Source organism: Eleutherodactylus coqui, chromosome 10, assembly GCF_035609145.1.
Source record: "Eleutherodactylus coqui strain aEleCoq1 chromosome 10, aEleCoq1.hap1, whole genome shotgun sequence".
Classification (NCBI taxonomy): Eukaryota; Metazoa; Chordata; class Amphibia; order Anura; family Eleutherodactylidae; genus Eleutherodactylus; species Eleutherodactylus coqui.
Window position 1 is genome coordinate 28,518,336 of NC_089846.1, and position 17,630 is coordinate 28,535,965.

The 17,630-nt window shown below is 42.7% G+C and overlaps 1 protein-coding gene across 1 annotated transcript in view; it reads right to left on the reverse strand.

Annotated features, from left to right (window-relative positions):
• The window catches only part of MECP2 (methyl-CpG binding protein 2), a 59,715-nt gene extending 53,554 nt beyond the window's left edge, over positions 1-6,161 (reverse strand). Inside the window, exon 1 of the mRNA XM_066580734.1 lies at positions 6,102-6,161. Coding sequence (XP_066436831.1) covers positions 6,102-6,133 — 32 coding nt within the window. The 5' untranslated portion in view covers positions 6,134-6,161. The remainder of the gene's footprint in view (positions 1-6,101) is intronic.
• Between the last annotated feature and the right edge of the window lie 11,469 nt (positions 6,162-17,630).

Consider the following 17,630-nt stretch of genomic DNA (forward strand, 5'->3'; position numbering starts at 1 on the left):
TCCTATAGGAAACCATTGGCTCTAATAGTCGCAAGTTTTTTTTACACACGTAGGTCCCCGTGTGAAAGAGGCCTTACAGCGGATGGCATTTTAGAAATCCCATCTACATGCTACAAACAAAATCTGCAGTATCAACTGATCTGTGGATTTTCAACACAGATTTTACTCTTTCAAATAAATGGATGAAATCTACAGATTTTCTGCAACTTGTGAAAGGGGCGGATTGGCGGCAGCATCTCCCCATGTGAAATCTATGTGAAAACCCACTGCAACTTTTATGGATTTGTTGCGCATTTTTAAGTAGATTATCTGTGTATTTTCAGCAAAGACAATCTGCTGCAGATATTGGCTCTCCAAATCTGTAGCTAGTGTGGCAGATTTGCTGTGAATTTTGTCTTAACGATTGAAGGCTACAGCAGCGATCCCCAAGTCTGCTACAGCAAATCCGCTGCTCAAATTGACATGCTGCGGGCTTAATATCTGCACCTGTTTTAATGCACATTTTTTTTCTGCAGCATGTGGACAAGATTTTGAAGATCTCATCCATGAACATGGTCTAAGAGGGGTTTCACACACAGATTTATCTGCCAGTTTTTGTAGTCGTTCTTCACGCAGTTTTTTGTGATCCAAAGTCAAAAGTGAATTCAATAAGCTTAGGAAATATAAAGGGAGGACTTGTACAATACTTCTCTTTTCTGCTGGATCCATTTCTGGCTTTGTTCATAAAACAAAAAAATTGTCAGAAAACCTTGTGTCTGAAACCATGTTAAGGTCGCTCTCATACCAGCATCCCGAGCGCCGTACTAATCACGGTACAACGCTGCCAATGATTTCAACGGGGCCTTGCAGAGTGCCTCCTATTCTATTTTTCTGCGTTTTTTTAACGCACCTCATCACAATAATGGGGTGTTTTAAAAGGTGCTGTCAAACACTGTACCATGCATTCAAAAACATTGCTCGAAATCGCTGTAAAATACCGCGGTTTCGAGCGGTGTTTATCTGAATGCATGCATGGGAGCGACCGAATGATACATTGACACGTGTGAAATTTTGGTGCTAATTCGCATCAAAATCTACAATATATTTTGCTCCGCTGATTTTGGTGTGGATCCGCACCAAAACCCATAACATTTTGATGTGCATCCGCAACTGATTTCACTCTTTCAATTGAAAGGGTGAAGCTGCTACAGATCATGTCAAAATCTGCACCAATCTGCTACATGTAAATGCACCTTACGGATATTTTCACACAAGGTAGAAAATCTGCAGCATTTTACAATACCAGCAGCAACGACTGCAGATAGAACATCTGCAGTGCAATATGGCCAGGGGGTGCAGATTTAAAATATGCTGCAAAATATGCCCAAAGATTGCTGTGAGCCCTGCGACCCTGCACTTTATTGAAGTTAATTGGGTTGCGATGCAACTTGTGTGCGAGGTTATAGAGCTACGAAGCGATCTTGTGTCGCAACCAAAGTTGCCATATAACCCCTTTTCAAGCCAGTTTCAGATGTTATTAATGGGTGTGAGCAGTGTAAAAGGCGCTTTTTAAAAATCCCACCAACTACTATTAGCTTGGGGTCACATGGGGCAGAATTGCCGCGGAATTTCCGTTCAGACTTTCTGCACGGAAATACCGCCAGCAATTTTTATCCCGGGATAAAGCAGCAAAGTGGACGAGATTTGCAAAAATCTCATACACACGCAGCGGAGAAGCCGTTGCGGCCAGGTTATGGTTAAACTGACATGCCGCGTGGAATACAAAGCTGCGGCATGTCAGTTTTATTGCCATCTCTGCTGCGGCCATCTCTCGTTTACATGAGGAGAGACGGCCACAGCGGAATGCAGGCGGCGAAGCCGCTTCAAAACAGCACGAGTTTTAAAGCTGCATTTATGCTGCGGAAATCTTGCAGTATTTCCGTGCGGTACCGCTGCGGTCATTCCGCGGGATTTACGCCTTGTGTGACAGCAGCCTCAGAAAAAAAAATATGTCAATGTTGCTACTTAGTAACAGAAGACACCTGTGGCTGGTGACAATAGCTATTTTTGAGAACATGCTGGATTGTGACTCAGGCCACTCTTACGCAGACGCTTGTAAAAATGCTGCGTTGACATACGTTTTTGACAGCGTTTGACTGCGTTTTCGGCACAGTTATAGGGCTCTTTCATATGAACGCTGTCCGCCCGCAGTGTAGCCGCACACAGAAACCGCTTCTATAGGAACCAATGGGTTCCTATAGAAGCATTCACACGAGAGAATGTTAGAAGAGCTAAATTTGCGCACCTAACACAAGATAGGACATGTGAGTGCAAACTCGCATGGCAGCTCTGGGCTGCACACAAAGGTAGGACCTGTCCTATCTTTGCTGCATGCTTTCCATACACAAAGTAGTTTGAATTAGCCCGTTCACGCGATCTTTATAGAACTATAGCCTGAGCTATGCACGCGGCTACACTGCGGGCGGACAGCGCTCGTGTGAAAGCGCCCATAAACAAAGCCAAGCAAGCTGATAATGCCAGAACTGAAAAAACGCAGTCAAAAATGCGTTAACCGCATTCTCCATTTATCTCCATTGTATTTATTGCTCTGTCCAGGTATGGTTTTCAATTAGTGGGGTTTTCTGTACTCGTGGGTTATCTGTCACTACTTTTTAAATTAACTTCACAAATGTTTTACAAATACAAAAACCCACTATTTCTTAAACTCTTTATATATCCAAAACATAAATATTTCTAATATGATTGAGGCGGTATAAACGCAGCAATAGCCTGCAAGATAGCGTCAAATGGTATAAATGTTAAAAGTAGCGACAGATAACCCACAAGTATCGGGTTTTCAATATAAAAAAAGCATTATTGCTGGCAGTGGAAGTCATAAATGTACTTTAAAAAAAAAACCTCACCTCTCTGCTGCAACCCTGTCACCGCTGCAGCCAATAGGAGCCCAACTGGATGTCATTAGCTATGTTCACATGGGCGTCAATTGTTCCATTTGGAGCCTCTGCTATTGAAATCCAGGAAAAAGCCAGAAAGGCGCACGGACCCCCATTATGGTCTTTTCTGCATTGTTTGGTTCTATCATCAAGGTACTTCATAAATATCAGATTTGGGGGTGAATCCACACCAAAAACGGCATCATTCACAGAGGAATTTTCTGCATGATTTCTACTTCTCAAAACCATGTAAAAATCTGCAGCGGGTTTTGGTGTGCATTTAGCCCTGTCAGTGGGCAAAATCCCCCCCCCCAAAAAAATCACATTTCAGCAAATTTCCATGTCCGAATTTTGCCTATTGACAAGGGTAAATCCACACGCGGATCTGCGCCAAAACCGGCAGCAAGACTAAATGGTTTTTAGAGCCTGAATTGATGCAGAAAATTCCTCCGTGAATTCCGCCCTCTGAACACGCCCGCCGGTCCCCTTCACACGAGCGGATGCGTATTTGCACACACAAGCGTGAAGTTCTTGCAGACAGAAGAGCAATGCTTTTTTGCGCACACATCAACATATTTAACTGTACTTTTTCTACGTGCAAGGCATGTGCAAAGAAAATATGTGCCGACTGAAATGGCCAATTAGTCTAACGAGTTTCCAGATGCGTTCTCTTTCCTGCACAACGACGCAGTGTTTCATTCCTCTCCTAGCGTATTTTGCGTTCATCCCCATTGACTTCTATGGGAACTTTTGGTGCACAAATACGCAAGAAAATAGAGCATGCTGCGTTTTTTTGTTCTTGCGCAAGAAAATACACTTATGTGAACGAACCCATTGAGATCGATGGGGTCTATTCTCTGCATATTGCGTGCGTAAATTTTGCGCGTGCAAATACGCCTGAGAGAGAAAAATGGACGGCTATTCGCTCTAATTCCCTTAATAAATATTTAGAGGTTTGGGATTTGTGGTCATAATTTTACAAAAAAGGATGATTTTCTATTTTTGGATCAGATGCCGTTTTATAAAGGTTTCTGTTATTGTTGAAATTAAGAAAAAATACTGAGGGGGAAAAAAAAGGGGGAAAATTGAATGTCAATTTCAAGAAAGCACATTTGTGATAGCAGCTGTCTACCTGTAGAGATACCACGTTACGTCTCCCGCACACGGGCGGGTCGGACCCGGTGCCCGGCCAGTAACAATAGCTTACTGCTGCGCCGTCTTCCTCCTCTGTTGCGAATGCGCCGCCGGCAAACGTGTGCAGCACAGAAGACGCCTGGCCGTTGCTATGGCGATGGTCGCGGGAGCCACATCATTCTGCACTGATGATTGCAGAACGGCTGTGGGACGGATGGCTTCCATTGACTTCAATGGAAGTTGCCCATGCGTAGCCCGCAGAAAGTCACAGCATACTGCGATTTCTCCCCTGCGAGCGGAAAAATCACAATCGATTTCCGCTCGTAGGCAAGAAATCGCGTTTTGCCGTAGCATGCTATGGCCTGGATTTGATGCAGATTCCGGAGGCGGAATCCCGCTCCGGATTTCGCGATGCCAATCCGCCCGTGTGCAGGAGGCCTTATTATTGTAACTCCGCCCGCTCGGTCTTCAATAAACATCAATGTAGGAAGAAAGGGGGGAAATCTGCGCCAATATTATTGAAAACGATGGAAGCGTTAGACCGCGGATAGCGCCGCGCTAATCGCAGTAAAAAACCGTCTGTGTGACGGAGATGACGCTGGTTTTACCCGGGCGATAAAAATCGTGCGATGCGAGAGCGAGTAAAAACGCAGAATAATGCAAATGATTTTCAATGGTTTCCTTCACTCATGCGATGTTGCGTTGGGTAAAAAAAATGGCGGCATGCCCCGTCTTTCTGTGATTTTTTTATCTCCCACGCTTCCCTACGGAGCCTTCTTTTATCGCGTCGCAATAGACGAACCTGCGATTTCCGTACGATGCGTTTTTTACATTAGAAAGTCCTATTGACTTACGGCTGAAAAAATATGCAAAAATTGCGCAAAAAAAGAAAAAAAATCACAAGCGATGTTTTTAGAGAAAAAGCATGGCGGACGCTCCATCGCGAGAACAAAGACGCGATATTCTCTCGACGATAATAGTGACCGCCGTTGTAAAAAACCAGCCTTAGGCCGCTCTCACACAGGACGCTTTATCCCGCAATTAGGGCAACAGGGCCTCGCAGAGCGGCGTCCGAACGCTGCGCTTTTCACGATTTTCAAGCGCCGCCTGCTCTATTTTCGTGTTTTACAGTGATGGGGAGCGTTAAAAAGCGCCGCCGAACGCAGCGACGTCCTGAAAACGCTAATCAAACTCACGGTAAAACGTTTTACCGACGCCGTTTGCGAGAGATCGGTCTTAAAACCCGCAATACCCGCAACGTAAATGCACTTACGCCCGTGCCTTAAGGATGGTGCGATCGTACGATATGCGTCTACTTGCGGGCGTTCGACGAATGGAAAAACGGACGCCCAAAACGCTTCACTTTTTTTTTTTGCATTAGAAATGGCCGAAGTCGCCCGGATCACGAGACGCCCCGTCGGCACGCCGTTTCCTTACGTAGCGTACCGAATACGCGCTGGGAGACGGCTTAATAACAGAGGGGACGGCGTGAAGACGCGACACGTATGAAAAAACAGCGTAAAAAGTGCGGTATGGCAGGTGGCGAGCCTCCATGTTTGCGGTCGTTGTGTGGGGGGGGGTCTCCTGTATCTGGACACATAGCACAAGCTGGAGGTGAGGGGTGTGTCATTGAGCGCAGCCCCCCTGCCGGGGCCCCTTTCCCCTCAGGATTCGGCTTTTTCCCCTGGACTGTCCGGGGCCTCTCTATGAGGGGGTTCAATGACGCACTGTGGAAATGCCAAGCTGGACGGACGTAAAGTGCCCTCCACTCCCCCCCGCCATAAAACACCTCACACCATAACGAGGGGGGGAAAGCAACAGCAACTGACAGTGACATTTTATTCTCCCACAGCCCCGCCCCCCCCAAGCCTGAGGGGAATCATCAGAAAACATCCACCCTGCGGGGCCCGCCCCCTCACACACAGGGAGATAACGGCTGGCATTTGGCAAAGCGAGAAGGCGGGAAGCGGAAGGGGGGGCGAAAAAAAAAAGAGGGGGGGGAATAACCCAGACCGGCTTAGTCCCAGCACTCACAGTCTCTCCTCTCCGCTCGGCGCGGCGGCCATTTTCTAACGGCTCCTCCACAGGCTGAGGAGGGAAAAAAGGGGGTGGGCAGGGCGGGAGAGCAGCGGCGAGGTGACGTCACCGCGCCGAGCCTACCTGCCTCCTCTATTGCCTCTTACTCGCAGTGACGTCAGGGAGGTTTCATTGTACAAGAGAGGGGAAAGAAGAAAAAAAAAGGCGGGCTTCTGGTTTTCCCGCCCTCCGAGCCTGCCCTCTCCTGATATTAGCCTATGGGGAGGGGCGGGGCTTCGTTTTGAACCGTGTGCGTCATAAATGTGGTGGGCTTTGAGTTGACGCAGTTACTATGAGGAGATTCCTGGGGTTTTGGTGTATGTTGGGTGAAAAATATTGGTGATTTTTGCTTGTGGCATGGAAATAGGGAAGAAAAGAGGCCTTATTGGTCTAGAATCCTTTTTGAAATGAATGAAAAAGCAGTTTACTGAAGGCGGATAGTAAAACGTAACGGCTGAGAGACGCGTTAGGGTCAGTTCGCGCTCACGGCCGTCCGGGTTAACGTTTTTTCAAAGTCGGGGATAAATTGGCCCATGACGAGAGATACGGTGAACCGCATTGGCTATAACGGAATATGCCGGGCGTCCGGTGGCGCTTTTATGGACAAAATGGCGCGGCATGCTGCTCAGTTTTGTCCAGGATTACGTGCCAGAGCGGCACCAATGGGAATAGAGCCTTACGGTCCCTTTAGGCTGGCCAAGTTTTCGGTTCAGTGCCAATTGAAATGCAGTGTCAATTTGCACTTTTACGCATGGCAGTGAGAATTGGCGAATGGGGACGAACGGTCGTAATGACTATTAGGCCGGCTGTACGATCACACGGGGAGACGTACAGCCGATCTGCTAGCGGGTTCTTTTGCCCGCTGGAACTGAACAATCAGCAGTCACACGTTCGTCGGCTGATCATTGGCCTTTTTATAAGGCGCAATCGTCGTCCCACCGAGCGTTCGGAGGAGCGTTCAGACATTTCATGTAAAAGGGCCATTACTTCGCTGGATTATTGTGTTAGAGCAGTAAATAGGAATCCATTTTGTATCTTGTAACCATCTTATATGCTTCAGCCTGGCCTATTATATGGTCGACATTCTCCTTCATGAGGACTTTGCAGATATTACGCCTAGTATAATCTCGCTTGGTCAGGACATCCCATACGTTCCGTACTTTGAGACAAGAGGATCGGACGATGCAACCCGGGTTCTATCAGCAGCTGTTCTACATGGGAAATAGTTCCAATCGGCTTGAGAGAAGTCCCGCCTGACAGCTCAGACGTCACTGTTCATGTTTAGCTTTAATAACCATTGTCAATAAATTAATTATAAATTATAATTATTACGAGAGAGGCGTGTTCCAGCCTTCTTGCAAATGTCTTTGTATATACACTTCTGTTTGCTAATGGAATAAACGGATGACTTTCAACCACGTCCAATGTGTGTGTGTGTGACTTGTAAACTTCTTCGAGCTCGAACATAAACAATTAATTTCGATACCTAAAAACATATCAATTAATAATTATTTATTTGCGTTAACAGTTGCAGACGAGGACCCGGAGACTCGTTGCTATTGTCTTTGTGTTCTCGGTTGTAGCTATATATCAAGGATTAGAGGTCCCTTAAAGGGATTGTTCATCTTTGATATTTTTCTGCCCATATGGTAAATTTACCATTCTTTAGGGAATACGCCTGGACGATAGCATATGCTTAGCAGAATATATAGTTTATATATATCTATAGGGACCAGGATAGAGGAAAGTAGTCATGTAGAAGTAACAGGCACCGCTACGTCCCTCTATGTAGGCGTTTGCATCCTAATATACCTTAGGGAGGCTGATAATGTAACCGTACGCCGCGTTAACGGAAGATACAATGGTGAACAGAACCAGGACTAGAAAAACAGGTCTGCTGTCTTTCTGGAAACAGTATCGCATCTCTCCTTGGGCTTTGTCTTGTATTGCAGATGTAATACCAGATACAGTCCATGGACAGACGTGGGGCGCTCTTTCTGAAAAAAAGCATACCCTTTTTTTACCTGACAAATGTGCAATAAATGACCATAACGTAACTATGCAACCAAGGCCATGGATTATGGGGAACTTCTTAAATTAATTTGATGATTATAACTGTTTTTTACACCATATCTGTAGGAGAGGGAAATCATATCAGTGTATTAGATAATTAAGCAATTTGGATCATTGTGCCATGTGACCATAAAGATCTGTCCAGGATTTTAAAAAGTGTGCTGCATTATTCCAAAAACAGCGCCACATTTGTCCACAGGAATTGTATGGTAGTGCACCTTAGTTCCATTCACTTCAATGCAGCCGAGCTGCAGTACATCCTAAAACCCGTAGACAGAAGTGATGCCGTTTCTGGAAGGACGTAGCCATGCTTTCATAATTCTGTAAAACCCCTTTAATCCAATTGAGAGCAAGCGTTGTACATGTGCAGCACTTGTTCCGGGGCTTTAAACCCACAGCATTGTAAATGTACGGCACAGGTTTAAAGCTCCTGTTCCTGCAATCTAACAGGAGCAGGTCGGGTGCTCAGCTGTCAGAGATAGCCGAGGACCCTGAGGAGGAGACAGAAGCAGTTTATAACTGCTTCTATTTTCCAGCCTACATAGTGCTCAATGAGTGCTACGTAGTTAATAGGGGAAAACGGCAGCGCCTTTTCCTCTATTGGGCCCAGCGATCACGTAATTGTCAATATCCACGGTATGGCAGAGCTGGTGGGTCTTAGTAGGCCCAGCTCATTTTTGTCATTGACTATTATTCCTTAGAGGATGTTTTCCCAGCTAATTGGGACCTCTGTGATGTCACAGCTACAGTGGAAAGCTGCAAAATAAGATAAAATTGACACTGTGAATGTCCCCCAGAGGCCTTATATAAAATCATTAGAAAATTCACATATATGTCAAAAAAATACATATAAAAATAAGTAAAAAAAAAAAAATATATGTATTTTAAAAAAGAGGGGAAAAATCAACTGCCCACGCCAACCTAAACCGTCGCCATAGTCACTCTGTAATCTGACTCTATATAATAGATCAAAACGGAGTAAATGAAATGGGGAACCTATTACTAATACTTTGTTTTTACATTAATATACTAATTAAAAAAAGAATATAAATAGCACAATTTTTCAAACTTTTTGTACACATTATCCATAATAAAACAAAACAATGGAAAAAAAATCAATGAGAAAAGGTATTATAAATAGCTGTATATGTCACAAAAAAATGCAGTAAAAATAATTTTGGTAGCTCAAGAGAAAAAATAGGACCATGAAACCATTTTAATACATGAAAAAGCCAAAAAGTGTCTGGCCATTTAGGACTGAAACAATCTGGTCATTAAGGGGTTAAACTACACAATATGGAACACAAATCCTTGTTTATATGCAGAACAGAAAACGTTGTTGGAAATCGATTCATTTTATTAAAAACTTGCTTTTTTTAAATTTTAGTTTATTTGAAAGCCTGAAAGTCTGCTGAATATACATGATGACACAGTGATGGAACATTAATGGGCGCGATAACATCCATGTTTAATGATTGTGTTTAACACATGTTATGAAATACAACGCCAAGTGTAGGGTATAATTTACCGTTCTTCTACCTGAGTAGATAACCATGTTAGAGCATGGACGAGGGCACATTTTTGTAACACATGCATAAATCAATTAACAATGGCTCGTCATTAAGGTGTTATATTGTTCAAATGATAAATAACTGGAGATGAAGAACCTAGGTCTGACCAGTGTCCGCTCCTGGATGTGCAAGGAGTGACACAACATTAGGCACATTTAACTCTTGGTTTTCTTTTCTTTTTTTTGTAAGCGAGCACAATAGACCATATAAAAAATCCAAATCAAAGAGGGGGTATAGAATGGGATAGGCCAATAATAGTAGTCTTTAGGGGTCTTAACTTTTGGAATCATCACCAATCAGAATGGAGATGAAGAACCTAGGTCTGACCAGTGTCCGCTCCTGGATGTGCAAGGAGTGACACAATATTAGGCACATTTAACTCTTGGTTTTCTTTTCTTTTTTTTTGTAAGCGAGCACAATAGACCATATAAAAAATTCAAATCAAAGAGGGGGTATAGAATGGGATAGGCCAATAATAGTAGTCTTTAGGGGTCTTAACTTTTGGAATCATCACCAATCAGAATGGAGGGGTTGTGGAACTAAAGTGAGTGGCATCACCCCTTTATTCTGGTAAATATAAGGGGTCAGACATTGAGGGCTTAGTCTAAGGATAGTTCATCAATGTATATTCCTAGAAAACCCTTGTAAGGCCAGTTTCACATAGGCGATCGCGATATCACCGCAAGAAAGTCTCATCTTTTTTCTCAGGATTTCTGAGCGTCAGCGATGCTTTTTCTCGCAAAAACATCGCTGTCGATTTTGATGTTCTCGCACGATTTTGCCCCGATTTGTTAGCTTGAAAGTCAATAGGACTTCCTGGTGTAAAAATCGCATCAAACGAAAATCGTGAGTTTGTGCTTTGCGATGCAATAAAAAGGAGGATCCATAGGGAAACACAGGAGATAAAAAAAAAGCTAAATGCAAAAAAGATAGGACATGCTGCGATTTTTTTTTTTATCGCAGCATCGCATGAGTGAAAACATAGCAAATGGGAATGAAACTATTGAAAATCATTGGCGTCATAATTGTGCAATTTTACTCACTCTCGCATGGCGCAATTTTATCACAGGTTTGAAGGCACCTTTAGGGCTCTTACCCACTTGCATTTTTTTAATGCTGCGCTTTTTTAACAAGATCGTCAATGGGACTTTCTAATGTTAAATAACGCAACGCATAAAAATTGCAAAGCACAAACCTGCGATGCGTTTTTTAACATTCGAAAGTCCCATTGACAATCGCGTTAAAAAACGCAAGTGTGCAGGAGCCCTTAGTCAGGTTATTTGTGCTTGTGACGGAATATATTTAGTTTGGGTCAGTTTTACTGGAGCATATATGTATGTAATAGGGATGCGTATGTATTACAGATGAAATTGCCTCCGTATTTGATCTGAATTTGCCTTTGTATGGGCTTGCATTGGTTTCATTTCCTACTCGGCAAATGTAGATTTTGCCCAATAGAAAATAATACCAATAAATGCGAATCTGGAGGCCATTTACAGATCAAATACTGATTGACTATGGATACATTATGGGTGCATATGGGTTATATATTTTAATCACTTTCCATAGACTATAATGAGCTTATTTTTCACCAAAAACAGACAAAAGTAGCTCATACTACATTTTATGAACACAGCCATAAGATATATGCCCATGTAAATAGATTCATAGATTTTCATTAGCTTCGTATTATCGCCTGCAAAATACGGATCAAATACGGATTATAAATACGCTTGTCTGAAAGCAGCCTTATTGTATTCTGTGATTAGACATTTATACTTTTCCATTTTTTAGCTGCTGCTTTGATTGTTAAAATATACATTCCTTTGCAGCTCATATAATGTCATTTCTTATTATTATTCATTGTAAGCTCTTGGGGGGACAGGGCCCTCACCCCTTCTATTTGTTACTGGTTTTATATTGCATGGGTAATGCCTGACTTTGTCTCTGTATGCAGCCAGTGATTTGTAAAGTGCTGCGAAATATGATGCCGCTACCCTGTTTCCCAGAAAATAAGACATACCCTGAAAATAAGACATAGCATGATTTTCCAGAATTTTTGAGGATGCAAAATGATTTTTCTGGCTTTTTGAGGATGCTTGAAATAAGCCCTACTCCAAAATGAAGCCTTGCTAACAGTTAATTAAGAAAGTCCATTTAAATAGTGTCCAGGCAGCTATACATGTAAAAAAGTTAAACCTTTTTGAACAAAAATTATTATAAGACACTGTCTTATTTTTGGGAAAGACGGTATATAAATAAAGATTATTATTATTAATCATAATAATTTTTACATAGCGCCAACATATTCAGCGTCACTTTATAAAGCAGAGGGAACATAGGCAAATTAAGACATTACGTACAGTATTAAACCAATAAGGAATATTGAACTGTAGGAGAGAAGGCCCTGCTTGCAAGAGCTTGCAAGATATGACGAAATAGAGCTAATATAAGAGATAAAATTGCTTGTTGTGTACAATGGTCCAGCCATCTTTTGAATACGTAGGGTAGTATCCATCAAGCTAAATGAGCCGGTCACTAGCCATCATTTGAAAATGTACAGATATGAAGTGCTAGAGTATTTGGGATACTGAGAAATGAGGGTGTCAGGTTTTTTTGGATGGAGAAAAGGGGTAAATGGAGAACAGTTAGATTAGGGAATATGGTAGGCCTCCCTAAAGAGATGTTTTTTAGGTGTCCTTAAATCTGTGAGTATTGGGAATTAACCTGATTAACTTGGGTAGCGCATTCCAGAGAAATGGTGCAGCTCGGAAAAAATTTGGAAACGGGAGTGTGAAGTTCTAATTAATGAGGAATTAGGTTTAAGAATGCAGAAAGGGATGTGGTAGGAGATATAGGATGGCGCAACACTGTGGAGAGCTCTATTGAAGACTGATGAGTTTAAAATGTATTCTATAGTGGATGGGCAATCAGTGCAGTGGATGGCACAGGGTGGAGGCATCTCTTGCATCTTCACAAAAACAGCAAATTCTAGCTTGCTGAAGGACTCCATATGAGGTGCACAATGAGTGCTAAGTGGCCAAGCTCAATTGAATTTCCCCTTTTTTGAAGCGTTTTGAGCATATGTTGACATGTGGCAGATTTGTTATCACACATGGGGATTGCAGAAATCTATGCACATGTGCAGAAACAACCCGATGTACGAAATGGATTTTTCAGTTGCAGAAATGTCGGCGACAAATCTGCAAATAATTGTCAGGATAATGTATTGGCCACCCGAAAAAGGTTGTAGGCCACAGAGAGTTGTAATTACATTACCAAGCATCCATACTATATATGAAATGGGCCTTGTATCGCTCTAAAACACTCGGTAATGGGATTTTGATGTGCTTGTAGAACTAGTGGGTGATAGATTATAATTATTGATTGGATAAACTCGAAGAAAAACACATTTTGTACAGATTTTTTTTTTTTGTTTCAGTTAAAGGATATGTACACTTTTGGAATCGATTTCTTTTATTGCTTCAATGCATCTAAAAAATAAATAAAGCTGATTTGTAAATAGCTTTGATTAACAATATCTTACCGTTTGGTGTATACAGCTTTTATGCAGGCCTATGAGTCTCCATAATTATAGATCACAACATGTCATTTTATTTTGAATGTATATTAATGGGAATTACGGAACAAATGACTACAGGATCAGACTGTACCCGGGGTTTATTTGTAGCCTCTGACATTGGAGGTATAGAGGCATAATGGTGGTATATACTCAAGACTGTTTGACTATACCGCAATTATTTAAATTTATTTTAGAAACATTGGCGCAATGAAAAAATGGTTGAAAACGTAGAAATATGCTTTAATTAGAGCCACATTTTATGATTACAGTAGGAAACTAGCAATTCCCCAGTGTAATGTTATTATTGGGATATCTTCTTTTGCAGGAAGAAGCAGTCCGAAATAACCCCGTAGGCCTGTTGGGGCATGCAAGCATCCTGGATTTGCCCTACAGGAGACATCATTGTGATGCAGGCAGTCACTGAATTGTATATAGTGATTCTAGAGTTTTAGACCCCATTCACACTAATTCCACTCTGAAAGCCTGTTGTTGTAGCATCCCATTGAGTTCAGTTCGAGTTTGCTTTGTAATTTCCATTTGAAACTTGACATATAAATTCTTGATGTGGATTCCACATGGAATCCGTGTCGAGAAATCCACACGCGGAATAGTCCTATTGAATGGGGAGAATTAACGCAGATCCAAAGCATCTTGAAATACAAAGCTCCAGCAGACATCCAAGGAGCAGATTACAAGGCAGAACCGCGTCTGATGTTTTTAGATTTTGAACATATGAACAACGCCTTAGGCAGATTTAACATTCAATATTTGTCAACATATCAAGTGGATTAGTTGATAGGAACCAATTAGTGTTTCAGTGTTTTGCTTTCACTTTGATTGTACTCTTCTATCAAGCTTTTCAAACAAAATAGAAGAAAGTTCGGCATACGGCAGGTAAATGTGTCGTTGTTCACATTAATGTGTGTGTATATATATATATATATATATATATATATACATATGTATATATATACACATGATAGTGCACTAAGACACACTTACCTGGCATGTGCATTCACAAAATAAATGCTCTAAATACAATCCTATATTTAGGGCTCGGTCAGATTATCGTTTTTTCCGCGCATGAATGGGCGCGCAAAAAAAACCCGGACATCGCGTGTAAAAAAATCACTTGAATGGGTGCATTTGCACTCGTATGTCCTATCTTTTGCAGGTGCAAATATTTTGCGCTTGTAAAAAACAGACATGTGACCACTTTCATATGAAAGCATTGGTTCTAATAGAGCCATTTTTAGGGCTCAGTCACACGGACGCATCGGCACCCGTACACCGGCGCCGATGCGCCCGCGTGACTGACAGTTAGAAGACGGCCGTACCTGAAGACGGACGTCTCTCTCCAGCGCTGATGAAAGAACACATGACCGGCAATGAAGCCGGTCACACGTTCTTCCTCCCGACACTGCAGAGAGACGTCCGTCTTCAGGTATGGCCGTCTGCTGGCTGCAGTAACACGGGCGCCGATGTGCCCGTGTGACTGAGCCCTTAAAAAGCACCTATATATGCGTGAAAAAAAGGCTCGTCTGACCGAGCCCTTATAGTATTATATATAATACTGAGCAAAAGTTTTAGACAGGTGTGGAGAAAATGCTGCAAAGTCACAAAAGAATACAACAGAAAACCTGAATATATTGGAAGTGCAATTATAAAGACCCTTCACAGATATAGACTAAAATGATATCCTCTATTGAAAATTTCTTTAAAACAACATTTATGGGCCGACAGACAAACTTAACAAATAGACGCGGGATAAGGGATCACTTATTGGATAACACGATAAATGGATTTGTTATTGTCCAAATGAAAATAATGTGTCGATTTTTATGCAAAGACAGGTGTATGATTGTGTAGTTCGCAGTATATAAAGAGAGTAATATGTAGTCAAAAGTTCAGCAAAATGCAATTATAAAGAAGATTGCACTCGCTACAAGATTGCGCTGTCTACATATGCAATGGAAATGCATGCATTGAGACATATGGAAAGTTATATACATAGGGATGCATTGGACACCCTGCGGATGTCATTTTTCCTGTCAGGCGCGGATCCATGTGCGGGAAAAAAAATGGACATGCTCCATTTTCGTGAGGGTCTCCCGCGGGGACGGCTCCCGTAGGCTTCTATTGAAGCCTATGGAAGCCGTCCGGATCCGCAGGAGACCCGTACCAGAATTAAACTCACCTGCTCCGGACGATGCGGGTCTTCCTTCCTTCGCGGCCGGATCTTCTTTCTTCCGCCCGGCGGATGTGCCTGGCGCATGCGCACGATGCGCCGCCGCCGTGCTGAGCACATCCGCCGGGCCAAAGAAAGAAGATCCGGCCGCGAAGGAAGGAAGATCCGCATCGTCCGGAGCAGGTGAGTTTATTCTGATTTTTAGCCTCATGTCCGCAGGGCAGGAGGGACCTGCTACGGATTCTACATGGAGAATCCGCGGCGGGCCTGATTTTCCCCCGTGGACATGAGACCTTAGACAGGTGTGGGAAAAAAGCTGCAAAGTAATAATGCTTTCAAAAATAGACGTGTTAGTAGCTTATTTTTGTCAATTATCAAAATGCAAAGTGAATGTACAAAACAGAGATCTAAGGGCTGCTTCTCACTGGCGAGGGCGATATCGCCCTCGCGACTCATGTCAAACCCCTGGATGCGAGGTGTTTTCATTTGCTCTAATTTGCAAAGTACTGTGAATATATAGTGTTATATGATGATATTGCTTTTCATTGATATTCGAAAATTTTTAATAAACATTTTTTTCTTAAGTTTTATAATAACTTGAAAATAAACTTCCAGTAGTAGGCCTGACTTTTGTGCCAGATTTTTAGCCAAAGCCAGGAGTGGAACCCAAAGAGTAGAAAATTATAAAGGAAGAACATAAAGGAATTTAGAACCTTTTTTTTTTAAACTCTATGTTTATTGCGTTCTTGTAAAGGAAAAAGTAAATAAGAAAGTTTACAACCATATAGATCTTTTGTTACTAAATATTAAATTAGCCGGCCGAAGGCATTTTTACGTGCGTACACCGGCGCTGTAAAAACGCGTGAACGGGCGCACAAATCTAACGTTTGTGCGCCCGTTCAGATGGAATCCAATGTATCAGATGGTAGCGTATATGGGCCGACCGTGAAAAGGGCGGCTGATATAGGCTCATGTGAATAAACCCTAAGGTATACATTAACCCTTTCCAATCCGGAATTGCGGATTCCGCGCGGATTTGCTTTAAATGGTATTTTTTTGCATGCAGATATCTGCACACATTGCTATCAATGTGATAGCAATGTTGCCTATCCGCGCGGAATCCGCGGCAGAATGGAGCATGCCGCGTTTTTTCTCCCGCGCGTGAAAAACGCAATTCTTTTAAAATGCCATCTGCGGGTGCAAAAATCAATTTAATGGACCGCGGATGGCCAATGATTCCCTATGGGCAAAATCGGCTGCGGAATCTGCAATTCCATTTAGCTAGTGGACATGAGGCCTTACTCTTTTTTTGCCATTATACAACGCCACTATATGCTGGCTAAAGCCAGTACTGCATGAGGTGACACGTTGGATAGGCTCCGACAGCAGATAGGCTGGCAATATACAGTAGGAGAACCCGACGGACATCTTCCAACATGGAAGCTGTACAGCCTTAAATCATAATGTCTTTAGACGTCAGACAGTGGATTGGAAAGGGTTAAGAGCACGTTCACATGCAGTGGAAATGCCATGGACGCCCTGCGGTGGAAAACCTTGCAACAAAGGCCTGATGTCCACAGTCGTATTGTTAAAACGCTGTGAGTCTCCCCGCAGCGTTTTTCCGGTGTTTGTAAATACCGGGTTTGCCGGCAGAGAGCCAGCGGAGACCGTGTATGGCTGCGAGTGTACTGCGTATGCCTGTGTATCAGCAGCACGCACTTGTGCGCAGTGTGACTTTTTTTTTTAATCCCTGCTCTGCTTCATAGTGGAATTGCATATGAAAACGCCATCCAAACGCAATGTATTAAGTATGGACAGCATTGCATACGCTGCCTATACAAATGTATAGGGCTCATGCTGCTTAGTATGTAGAGAAATAGAGAATGCTGCGATCTATTTCCCGTTCATATCTACATGCAGTGTCTACAGACACATGCGCATGGATCAATAAAAGTCCATTGATTTTCATTGACTCCTTTCAGCGTGTATAACGCGGGCGTGCAATGCATGTGTAGTATGGGGTGAAAAAACACCCATGGACATGAGCCCAAAATCTGCAGCACCCTCACAAA